Source organism: Colobus angolensis, unplaced genomic scaffold, assembly GCF_000951035.1.
Source record: "Colobus angolensis palliatus isolate OR3802 unplaced genomic scaffold, Cang.pa_1.0 Scaffold105, whole genome shotgun sequence".
Lineage (NCBI taxonomy): Eukaryota > Metazoa > Chordata > Mammalia > Primates > Cercopithecidae > Colobus > Colobus angolensis.
Genome location: NW_012111475.1, coordinates 3,197,676 through 3,209,869, shown reverse-complemented (window position 1 = coordinate 3,209,869; position 12,194 = coordinate 3,197,676). Strand labels below are relative to the sequence as shown.

Below are 12,194 nucleotides of genomic sequence, written 5' to 3'. Positions count from 1 at the left end.
ATGCTGGCCAGAGCTGAGGGCTCTCAAGTGGGCCAGGGGGCGTTGAGGGGAAGGCCAGGGCGGTGTGGAGGGAAGTCGAGAATCTACAACGGGGGCACGGCCTCACCTTCACAGGGTTGTAGCCCAGCTCGATGGCCTTGTGGATGCCCTCCATGACCTTGTGGAAGCCTGGGAGGGAGAAACAAGGATCCAAGAACTTATGTCCTCTGTCCTCTTCCCCCACACCCCCATGGAAAAGCACCAGAGCCCATCTAGTCTGGAGATTGGCAAACGTTTTCTGAAACAGGCCAGAGTAATATCATAGGCTTTGCAAGCCAAGAGGCAAAATTGAGGATCCAAGTAAGTATATGTCACAAAGTGTTGACTAAATTCAAAATGTTGTAGTAACTGAGTACAATGTTTTATAAAACAGATCTACAAATGGGATACAATAATGCAATTCTTTCTGCAGGGACAATATTTTGCTTAAATGGGGTTCATAGTTAATGTTCCCTATCATCAACTGATTTTTGAATGTTATCTGTAAAATGCATTCTTGGCTCAAAGGCTACATGAAAACAGGCAGGGGGCTAGACGTGGCCTGTGGGCCGTAGCATGCTGACCCTGGATCTAGTTGAACTCTCTTGTAGTCTACAGGAGGAAACTGAGACCCAGAGAGAGGCAATGCCCTGCCCAAAGCCTCATGGCTCCATCTTTCAGAATGCAGGTTTTCCACTCCCATTTCAGTGTTTTCTCCTCAACAGTCCATCAATTATTCACTCAACACATACTCTCTGAGCACCTACTACGCTCAGGTGCTGTTCCAGGGCTGGTAAGTGATTATTTGTCTCAACAATCATTAACCACAGTCAGTGTGACCCCAGGCTGACTTCACTGCCCAGTTCTCTCATGCATCCAATCACTTGATCACCTACTGCATCCTGGCCCCCTACAGCACCCCCAGCCTGCAGAGCCTGGGTGGTCACCTGTGAGACAGGGTGCCTAGAGATGGCCTCCACGGTTTCCCTGCAGCATTTTCAGACTGCGCAGTGAGAGGGTAAAGGGAAAAATGTGTAGCTTTGAAAAAAATGCTGCTGCTAGAATAACCTAGAACTATAAGTTTCCTTTTCTGTAAAACACTCCCCTCCAAAGGCAGGTGGACAAAATATGAATGGGAGGGAAGATCCAATGTCTCCAATCCATGTGCCAGGAAATGAGAGACAAAAAGGGAGAACGTGTATGCGGGCAGTACAGCCCACAGATCCACCTCCCACTTTCCCACCACAGAGCCCTTGCAGGTTCTGTACTCCTGCTCCCCCTCAGAAACCCTCCTGTTCCTCAAGGCCAGCATACATGCATCCTCCTTGAAGCCCTCCTAGTTCTCTCCTGCTAGGAATTCTTTCTTCCTCCCTGTAACACTTTAATCAATATCACAAGACCAGCAAAGGCTGTCCCGTGGAATGACATCTTTTGGCCCTTAGCAGCCTGTAAGGCCAGGGCAATGTCTCATGTGTCTTCTGTCCCCTCCACAGCACCTGCAGCAGCCCTCCATAGAGGAAGGAGACACCATGAGTGCTTCCTCAGCACACGGAAGGTATTAAAGCAGGGCATCACACCCCGTTTATGAAAAGGAAGGAAAGAAGGAGGTGGGGAAGCTGTTTCCAAGGAAGAAGAAGGAGATCTGGGTCTCCCTGCCATCCCTCTCATCCTCCAGAGTCCTCAGTCATGTACCCCCCTCCCTCATATCAAAGGGTATCCAAACCTGAAGAGCCTTTGCCTCAACATGAGGTCCATGCCAAGGGGAAGCCAGGCACTGGTCTACTGTCACCCAGAGCTCGAGGCTGGCTCCACCTCTCTACCTCGGGCCTCCTGAGGCAGCTGAGTGGAAGGTGTGACTGTGCTTGCAGTAGGGGGTGCATAGGAGGGGCTTATATCCAGGTGGGCACAGGGACAGCCATGGGGGACTGCTGGGGGACCCCCACCCGGCAGCACACACCCAGACCCTGGCATCCCAGGGCAGCGACTTCCACCCTGCGCTGTCCCATGTTTCTTCAGAGCTCATCGTACAATGATCAGCTCGGCCCAGTTTGCCAGACTGTCTTGGTTTTAAAACTTCAAGTCCTTCATTCTAAAACCCCCTCAAGTCCTGGGCAAACTGGGGCTGGGGCGGTGGGGAGGCTGGTCACCCTAGGTCATTAGCGTCTGACCCCCAAAGTCCCTGACATACATTTGGCAAGGATGAGGGGTGAGAAATACGTGCTTTGACTTACTGATAGCCCAGACAACAAGTGATCAGTCCCCTCGCTCAGCAATGGCCCTCCCTCCCCAGCTATGTGCAGGCCTGGGAGGGATACCCACCTCATCCACATCCACTCACCTTTCCTGCGGACGATGAACTCAAACTTGGCAGGCACCAGGGTGTCCAGGCTGATGTTGATGGCACTAAGACCAGCCTTCTGAAGCTGGGGCAGTAGCCGGGCCAGGTTGATGCCATTGGTGGTAACACCGATGGTCCTCAGTCCTTCCAGCTGCTGCAGCTGGGCTATAAGGACAGCAAGAAAGGGGTCAGACTGCTTGCTTGTTCTTGGTAAGGCTGGGAGAAGGGCTGGAAGGCAAAACTCTTTGTCTAGACAAGATGGATGGAAAAGAGGCTCTCTGCAGACCTATATTAACCAGACCTAACTTAAAAAGAAAGCTAAGAGTCAAAACTGGCAAAAATAATGAAAAGATTAAGCATTGAGTGCTCTGTGCTAGGTGATCTGTGGAGGGCTTTGCATACATTAGCTCACTGAGGCCTCACAATAACAATGATCTCATTTAGGAGATAAGAGGTGCTCTGAAAGATTATGAAAATTGCTTAATGCCACACAGTAAGAAGAGCTGGCATTTAAATCCATGTATACTTGACTCAGGACTCTGCTCTTAATAATCAAGTACTACACAGGTCTTGATACTCTGTATAATGGAAACATAAAGTGTTTGAATTAAGTGCTATTTGACAGCTCCATTCTACCAAATATCCCTAGAAATAATGGAGGGATTTTAAAAATCCATAATAGCATTGGAAGGTAGGAAAGAATACTGCAGATAGCCCAGAAAGGTAAAGAAGTACTGAAAGAGAGAAAGCAGATGGGACCGATCAGATGGATAGAGACCACAGCTCAAAGTGCACCCAGGAGAAGGTTCTGTAAAAACAGGGAGAGACTAATGTGCACGCAGCTTAGTAGTCACATGTACAGGAGCAGAGGGGTCCTACTGCATGTCAGGGAGGTTGTCTAACAGGGGAGTTATATTTGAAGGAGCTGGACAGGTTGGCCTCATCCATCCCTGTCGGCAGGGGAAGGCAGCAGAAGCATTTGCCTCAACCTCAAGGACAGAGCACCAGTGCAGACACTCAAGCCAGCCATGGGGCTGTATTAGTTCCTTCTCACACTGCTAATAAAGAAATACCTGAGACTGGGTAGTTTATAAAGAAAAGAGGTTTAATCGACTCACAGTTCAGCATGGTTGGGGAGGCCTCAGGAAACTTACAATCATGGCAGAAGAGGAAGCAAACATGTCCTTCACATGGCAGCAGCAAGAAATGTTGAGAAAAACAGGAAAAGCCCCTTATAAAAATCATCAGATCTCGCAAAAACCCACTATCATGAGAACAGCATGAGGGCAACCACCCCCCTTATTAAATCACCTCCTACTGGGTCCCTCCCATGACACGTGGGGATTATGGGAACTACAATTCAAGTAGAGATTTGGGTGGGGACACAACCAAACCATTTCGGGGGCAAGGCCTGAGTCCCGGTGACACTCAGCAGCACCTCAGACTCCTTCTCCACAACCTCGGAGCAGCCCACAGAAACAAACAACATTACCAGGCAGGCCAACAGAGACCTCGGGCACTAAGATGAGTACACTGCCAAGAATCAAACATTTAAAGAGGAAGCATGAAAGAAAGACAACCAGTTCCCCAAATAGAAGAATGAAAGGAGGAGGAGAAGGAACAGTGATAACAGAAGACAATTCTTTTAAAAAGCAGAGGGAATATCCTCATTGGGATAAATATTCAATCCTGAAAATAAACCAAGAAAAAAACCCTAATTAGGGCTCTTGAAAATTCAACAATATATAGTTACAAAAAGAAAAAACTTGAGAAGCAGAATGGACACAGGAATGAATGAACAAGCTGGAAAATTCTGCAAAGGCATTCTGAAAAAGAGCTGGATACAAAAGACCAAAGAATGAAAAGAATGAATCTGAAGAAACATACCTGCTCACATTCAAATCCAATAAGATCTAGAGAAAAGATAAACCATCAAAATGTACACAGCAGTTATCTTTGATCAGTAGGATCATAGGTGATTTTCGTATTTATTTATAGATAAAATTTCTTTCTATAACGAACAAGTTTTCTTTTATAATGTAGGTGACACACAAACATCCCTCCCCCTGGATTTTAACTGACCTCTGCTACATGGACAGTGCCACTGACTACACCCTTCCAGCCACCAGACCAGTTGTTTCCAAGAAGGTATGTAAACGTATGTCTCTATGAAGACCCAGCTCAGCTCTGCATGAGGGAGGAAACCAACAGTAAAGTGTTCAAGTGAAGCCAAATATTAGAAAAGGCAAAATATTACAAAATTCATCATCAGTTTAAGGTAGGGGTGCATGGGAATGCACACATTCATGGTCTAAGAATAGAATCATATAATCTTTCTGGAGAGAAGTTGTACATGAACTTTTAAAGCCTTTGACCTGAAATTCCACTAAGAATTTAAGGAAATAATCGTGGGTGTGAATAACATTTACCTACAAGGATGTTCATTACAGAGTAATGCATAATTAAGGGAAGTGGGAAATAATCTAGAGAGCCAACAATAGCAAACTGCTTAAATGATGTTTGCTCAGGATGGAATATTATGCAACCCAAAATGACTCTGTAAAATCATACATTAGGGTATAGGGAAATGCACACACTATATTACATAGAAAGAACAGTAACACGAGATGCAGTAAACACAAAAAATAGTAAATACGAGATGCAGAGAAAAATGGCAGGTGGGTCATCAAACCGAAATGTCAACAGTGGTTACAAACAGGCAGTAACGACATTCTTTCTGCTTTTCTGAAATAACCATAAATTACTTTTGTAAAAAAAAAAATAAAGTTTACAAATAAAAGCTATTTGAAAAAGGAAAGAGCTTCACTCCGGCTCTGCCAATTAGGAAAACTAGCAGTGGCTGTTCACTTCTACCAAATCAACCCTGGAGAAACACAGAACCTAGGAATCTAAGAACTTAACAATCTAAGTCCTTAAGAAGGCTAGGTGTTCTGAAATGGTATGAGTTAGGGGATGAAGATGAGCAAAGAATGAGTAGATAAAGGAAAGCTGTATTCTTTCCCTTGCCCACTGAGACCTCAGCATCATCACTGATTATCCCCTTACTGAAGAAATCAGGAGCAACTGCCCAAAGAACTAGCTTAAAAGTCAACTGGAGGCCGGGCACAGTGGCTCATGCCTGTAATCCCAGCACTTTGGGAGGCCAAAGCAGGTGGATCACTTGAGGTCAGGAGTTCGAAACCAGCCTGCCCAATGTAGTAAAACCCTGTTTCTACCAAAAATACAAAAATTAGCCAGATGTGGTGGTGGCACATGCCTGTAATCCCAGCTGCTTGGGAAACCAAAGCAGGAGAATCACTTAGAACCCGGGAGGTGAAGGTGGCAGTGAGCCGAGATCATGTCATTGCACTCCAGCCTGGGTGACAGAGTGAGACTTTGTCTCAAAAAAAAAAAAAAAACAACTTGATAAGCTGATTTTAAAATTTACATGGCCAACCCTTATGTATGTAAAACCCTGTTGAAAAAGAATAAAAAGAACTTGCCCTACCAGATAACTGACTGATGCAACTACAGTGATTAAGACAGTTGATATTGGCAGAGACTGACAAATGGACCAACAGAACAAAGTAGAACCTGAAACAGATCAATACTTACAGAATGGCAGATTTGTGGAGGAAGTAAGGATTGTTCAATACAAAGAACTAGAAAAAAAAATGGCTATCCATATGGAAAAAAATTACATTGAATTCCCTAAAATCATCTATAGATAGTTTAAGGACCTATATGCAAAATTTAAAATTTTTAGTGAAGAACAAAGGTAGGTGATCTGATCTGGGGTTAGGTGTTTCATTAACAAGATATGAAAACACTAACCATAAAAGAAAAAAACAATCATTACACACAGTGTAACTTGTTTTTTTCAGATTGGGAAGAGATATTCGCAACATATATAAAGAACCTGTACCAAATAAATATGAAAGGACAAAGAACCAAATAGAAAAATGGGCAAAAGACATGACCAGGAATTACACAGTAAAAGATATTTTATATATATGTACAGCTAATTAACATGTGAAGAGATGCCAACTTCATTCTTAAACATGAAAATACAAATTAAGACCACAATGAAATACAGTTTTACACTTGTTCGACTGGCAAATATCAAGAATAATACTGAGTGTTGGGAGGTCATTTGGCAGGATCTCTTACACAGTGCTAGTGAAAGTGTATTTGGCACAACCACATTATTAAGTAATGTCACATTGTTTTCCAGAGTTGAACATTAACCTGTTTTATGATCCGGCAATTCCACCACTAGAGAAATTGTACACCAAGATATGTTAACGAAAACAAGAATGTTCAAAGCGGCACCGTCCACAACAAAAAAGCTGGAACCAATTCAAATCCTCACTAAAAGGAAAAAATAGGTACATTCACATAATGTAACAGTAGACCACAGAGGAAAAAAGAGAACTACAACTCTGTATAACATTGTGCATTTTACTTGAGTCAAAAACAATAAGCCCCGAAAGACTACACACAGCATGATACTCAAAGTTCAAAACGCTGTATCTACTTTTTAAAAAGCAAGGGAATAGGCCAGGTGTGGTGGCTTATGCCTGTAATCCCAGCACTTTGGGTGGCCAGGGCAGGAGGATCACTTGAGCTCAGGAGTGCAAGACCAGCCTGGCTAACATGGCAAAACACTGTCTCTACTAAAAATACAAAAATTAGCTGGGTGTGGTGGTGTGTACCTGTAGTTCCAACTACTCTAGAGGCTGAGGTGGGAGGATCGTTTGAACCCAGGATGTTGAGCTGCAGTGAGCTGTCGTGCTACCACACTCCAGCCTGGGCAACAGAGCTAGACCCAGTCTCCAAAAAAAAAAAAAAGAAAAAGGGGTGGTGACGGGGCAGCAAGGAAATGATAAATAGAAAACTGAGGAATTCTTACCTTAGGAGGCAGTGGGTGGGGGCAGGGTACAGGATAGGGAAGGCCCCATAGGTAGTTAAAAGTTATTGCCAGAGTAATTGGTGGTATAGTGGGTTTCCTTAGGAACCGCTAACATTAGTAAAATATATAAATTAACATGAATAAAGTAAAGCAAGTCATACAGGGATCAATGATGACAATATCTCATGAACCAAGGATTATGATTTAACCTAATTCTATGCAACTGGAGCCCATCAAAAATAAAACAAAATGCTTTACCCCTTTTCACAATCTGTCAGTGGCTCTCTATTACATTAAGCCTCTCGTGGGCTTTAAGCTGTGAGATCAAGCTATACTCTATAAGAAAGGCAGGAAGGAATGGAGGGAGTGAGGAAGGGAAGGAATGGAGGGAGTGAGGAAGGGAAGGAATGGAGGGAGTGAGGAAGGGAAGGGAGGAAGGGAAGGAAAGAAAAAGGAAAGGAAGAAGCTGCAGCAATGAGTGATTGTTTTTTCAACTTTTTTGTATATTCAGGGGTACATGTGCAGGTTTGCTACATGGGTTAACTAGTGTCATGGGGGTTTGTTGCACAGATTACTTCATCATCCAGGTACTAAGCCTAGTACTCAATAGTTATTTTTTATGATCCTCTCCCTTTTCCCACCGTCCACTCTCAAGTAGGTCCCAGTGTCTGCTGTTCCCCAATGAGTGATTCTTAAGCTAAGTCCAGCTCATCTGGCAGTGGCCAGTCGTTCGGGAAGTTAGGATGGAAAACAAGGGCCCTGCAAACTCCTCCAACACTCTCACAGTACTTGTGCACTTAGATCCTTCTTCCTTACTTTGAAAGACCCTAACTTTCACTGTACAGTATCGCAGCTGCTGGCCACATGAGGCTACTTAAATGAATGAAAGTCCGTAAAATGCAAATTCAGTTTCTCGGTTACATTAGTCACACGTCAGGCACTCAAGAGCTATGAGTGGCTACCATATCTGACAACACCGATGTAGAACATTCCTTCATCCTGGGAAGCTCTATGGCAAGCTTGTCCAACCTGTGTCCTACGGGCTACAGGTAGCCTAGGATGGCTTTGTGGCCCAACACAAATGTCTAAACTTTCTTAAAACATTAGATTTTTTGGTGAATTTTTAGCGCATCAGCTATCGTTAATGTTTGTGTATTTTATGTGTGGTCTCAGACAATTCTTCCGATGTGGCCCAGGGAAGCCAAAAGATAGGACACCCATGCTCTATGGGACAATGCTATTCATGGCAAAACCCGCCGTAACTTTTGCACCAAGATAGTGCTTTAAACCCATCTCAGCTGAAAAGGGGCATGGGACTTTGTCTACACACGAAGCAGGGTGGAGAAGTGCCCGAGAGGCAAGGGTTGGCAGAGGGAGCCAGAGAGCGCTGAGGGGCCCAAACCCTTCCCGTGGGGGTTCTGCAGCACCTCTCCAAGTCTGACAGAGCTTCAGACAGGGAAGTGAGGTGAACGGGACCTCAGGCTCAGCAGAAACTGACACCTGCAATCCTTTTGCTCTGCCTCCAGGTGGGGGCCCCTCAAAACCCTGACCTGAGAGGGTAGGCGCAACTGTTCGTGAACATCCTGGCCCTGACTTCTGTTCCCTCTCTTCCTCTGTCTCTCCTTCCTCTACCAGCACCCATCTGCCCTGCCCTTCAAGGCTGCTTTGCTCTGAAACAGCTCCTCTGGGGAAGATCAGAGGCTAGCCCCTGAGAGATGTCAGAGTGCTCACAGATACAGCGCCACAGGAAGTCAGAGGGTGCAGCCGCCATTCTTTTTGAAGCACTGGGGGAGGGGCAGGGGGAGGTGTTTCTCCCACCCCCACCCCACCCCCTGGGAGGCAGAAGGTAAATCCTCAGCAGCAGGTCACTGCAGGCGGGGCCTTGTCCTAACCAGTATCTATGTGGTGATCACCCCTTGCCCATCCCATTCCATCAGCCAGGACCAATAACCACAGAATATCACAGCAAAAAACATCCTTAAAGTGGCTCAGCCACCGCTGAGGAAACTGAGGCCCTGGGTGGGGAAGGAACCTGCACAAGTTCACCCAGCCAGAGAGTGGCAGAATGGGGACAGAGCTACCAACTTCCCCGGCTCTCGCTCTTCCCACTGTGCATCCTGGGGTTTCCGGGGAGAGCCTCGAGTCCTCATACCTGTGCTCAGCCATCCTGTACCTCCCTGACCAGTGAGTGAGCCTCACCCCCTCTGCTCTCTCACAGGTCCTAGCACAAGGCGGCCCATGCCTACGGGTGCCAGGCAGAGGAAGCGGCCTGGATGAGGGGGCTGGGCCTGGCAAGCAGCTGGGTTCAGCAGGTTCAGCCCTTTCCTGGTAGCCAGCCTGCCTTTTAGCCCTGAGGAGCTGCCTGGAACATGGGGTCAGCTTGCCTGGGCCAGCTCAGCCAGCACAGGATGACAGAGGATCCCAGGCCAAGTGATCAGTCAGGGCTGAAGGGAGCTGGCCATGGGGCAGGAGGGAGAAGAGGGCTGTCAGAGGGACCTGGGCCCCTCCTCGGGACTCTCACAGCACCTAGGCTCCCCTTATACAGCAGCTGCTTCCTCCTGGGTCGTCAACAGCAGTGCCGGTGCTCATTCACCTTCGTGTGCCCAGCACAGCATGAGGCACATAAGAAGGTACTCCAGTGAACAATTACTGAGCCAGAGAGCTGAGGGGTGGGAGGTCCTGTCCAAAGCAGCTGGAGTGGGCAGCAATCAAGAACATGGAACCTCATACCCCCGACTTCACCACCTATAATTACATGAGCAAAGGTCTCTTTCCTGATCTTGGGGTTTAGAAACAGTTCATGGCAAGAGGCCCTTTAGAGCTACCTTTACAGAGCACTTCCCACAGGCTGGGCATTTCATTCTCATTTCCTCCTCAGGTCAACCCTATAAGGTAGTTACTATCACTGCCTCAAGGCTTACAACAGATTTTAAAAGTTGCCCAAGGTATGCTGCTTGTAAGATGCACAGTGGAGACTCAAATAGGAGTATGCAATACTGCAGAGACTGTACTCTGACCCAGTCTCCATTCATTCAACCAATCTCAGGGAGCATCAACCATGTGTCAGGCACGGTACTGGATGCCAAAAACAAAACCTGCTCTAGCAACCTGAGAGTTTTCACGCCAGTGAATGGAGGAGACAGACAATTGAAGAAACCAAACACACAACCCAATCACACAGTGCCAGGATGAGATAAATGCTATGAAGCAAAACAAAGTAGGGTAAGTGGGTAGGACAGGGGTTGCCACATTTTTTCTGCAGAAGTCCAGATAGTAAATATTTTCTACTTGGCTGGCCAGCTTTGCAACACAGTCTTTGTCATCACCAAGCAACTCTGCCAAAGCAGCCACGGGCAATATGTAAATGAATGGGCATGGCTATATTCCAATAAAACTTCATTAACAGACACTGAACATATAGGATTTTATAATTTTCATGTGGTAGAAAATGTTATTCTTTTGATGTTTTTCCCCATTATTTAGGAATATAAAAACCATGGCAGGATACAGTGGCTCACGCTTGTAATCTCAACACTTTGGGAGGCTGAAGGGGGTGGATCACTTGAGGTCAGGTTCGAGACCAGTTTAGCCAACATGGTGAAACCCCGTCTCTGTTAAAAACACAAAAATTAGCCAGGCATAGCGGTGTGTGCCTGTAATCCCAGCTACTCGGAGGCCGAGGAAGGAGAGTCACTTAAACCTGGGAGGTGGAGGTTGCAGTGAGCCAAGATAGTGCCACTGCACTCCAGCCTGGGTGACAGAGTGAGACTACCTCAAACACAAACAAAAAACACACACACTCAGTTTGCAAGTTAGACAAAAACACGTCGGCCCAGATTTGGCTGCTATAACTTGCCAATTTCTGGGAAAGAGTGGCTGGTGTGAGTACATGAGGATGCACTTTAGACAGGATGGTCGAGGAAGGCCTTGCTGAGATGACATGTGAACAGAGACCTGAAAGGTTGAGGAGAGCGCTCTGAGCTCCCAGAAAAGGGAATAGCACGTGTCAAAGTCTGGCCACGTGAATGGGAAGGAGGGGGAAGGTGGAGAAGCCCGCGAGGGTTTTGGACGTCAGCAAGAGCCAGGTCACGTGGGCCTCCTGGCGAGGACCTTGATCTCAATGTGATAACAAGCTATGGAGATCTGGCATTTGCGAGCTTCATGACCTTGGGCAAGTTATTCAACCTAAGCCTCATTTTCTCATCAAAAATGGAAAGAATAATAGCACCTGTCTCAGCGGGTGTGGAAGGACCAAGTGAGTGTCACGTGCTAAATGAATGTCAGCTGCCAATGTTAACAATGATACCAGTGTCCAGCCGGAGGAGGCGGCACTGGGAGGAGTGGCGATGACTTTCGTCCAACTCACCCACAATGTCCACCACGTCTGGCCGGATGAGCGGCTCTCCGCCTGTGAGCCGGATCTTGTCAATGCCTTCCTTCACAAAGAGACGGGCAAGGGTCAGGATCTCCTCTGTGGTCAGCAGGTTGACCTTGGGGGTCAGCGGGACCCCCTCCTCGGGCATGCAGTACTGACCTGAGGGAAGGATGAATGGAGATGTGGAGGAAGGAAACAGGCATGGCCACAGCCCTGTGATGCCTCCACTCCCCAACCCTCCATCAGGCCAGTCTTCTCAAACACATCTGGACGTGAGCAGAGACCTCACTAAACCTGAGGTGGAAAAACCTCAGGCCAGCATCTCCCCAGACCTGGCCTTTCTCATTTCTGAAAGGTTAACACCTTTCCCTATGCCCAACACACACAATCTGGCCATAACATCCCTCAGTGGGAGGCCAAGGGCATGGGTTAGAGATGAACTAGGCTGAGGGCAGAGTCTGGCCTCACTTCCTGGGCTGAGGGCACCTGGGCAGGGGGAAGGGGCGAAGGGAGGAAGGGAGGAAGGGGGGAAGGGATCAAGGGGGCAAGTG

General features: G+C 46.9%; 1 protein-coding gene across 3 annotated transcripts in view; it reads right to left on the bottom strand.

Annotated features, from left to right (window-relative positions):
• MOCS1 (molybdenum cofactor synthesis 1) overlaps window positions 1-12,194 on the bottom strand; it is a 29,579-nt gene that overhangs the window by 9,172 nt on the left and 8,213 nt on the right. For all 3 annotated transcript variants that reach the window (XM_011944299.1, XM_011944285.1, XM_011944290.1), the window contains 3 exons: window positions 11,635-11,802; window positions 2,357-2,521; window positions 107-168 (listed from right to left, as the gene is read on the bottom strand). In XM_011944299.1, coding sequence (XP_011799689.1) covers window positions 107-168; window positions 2,357-2,521; window positions 11,635-11,802 — 395 coding nt within the window. The remainder of the gene's footprint in view (window positions 1-106; window positions 169-2,356; window positions 2,522-11,634; window positions 11,803-12,194) is intronic.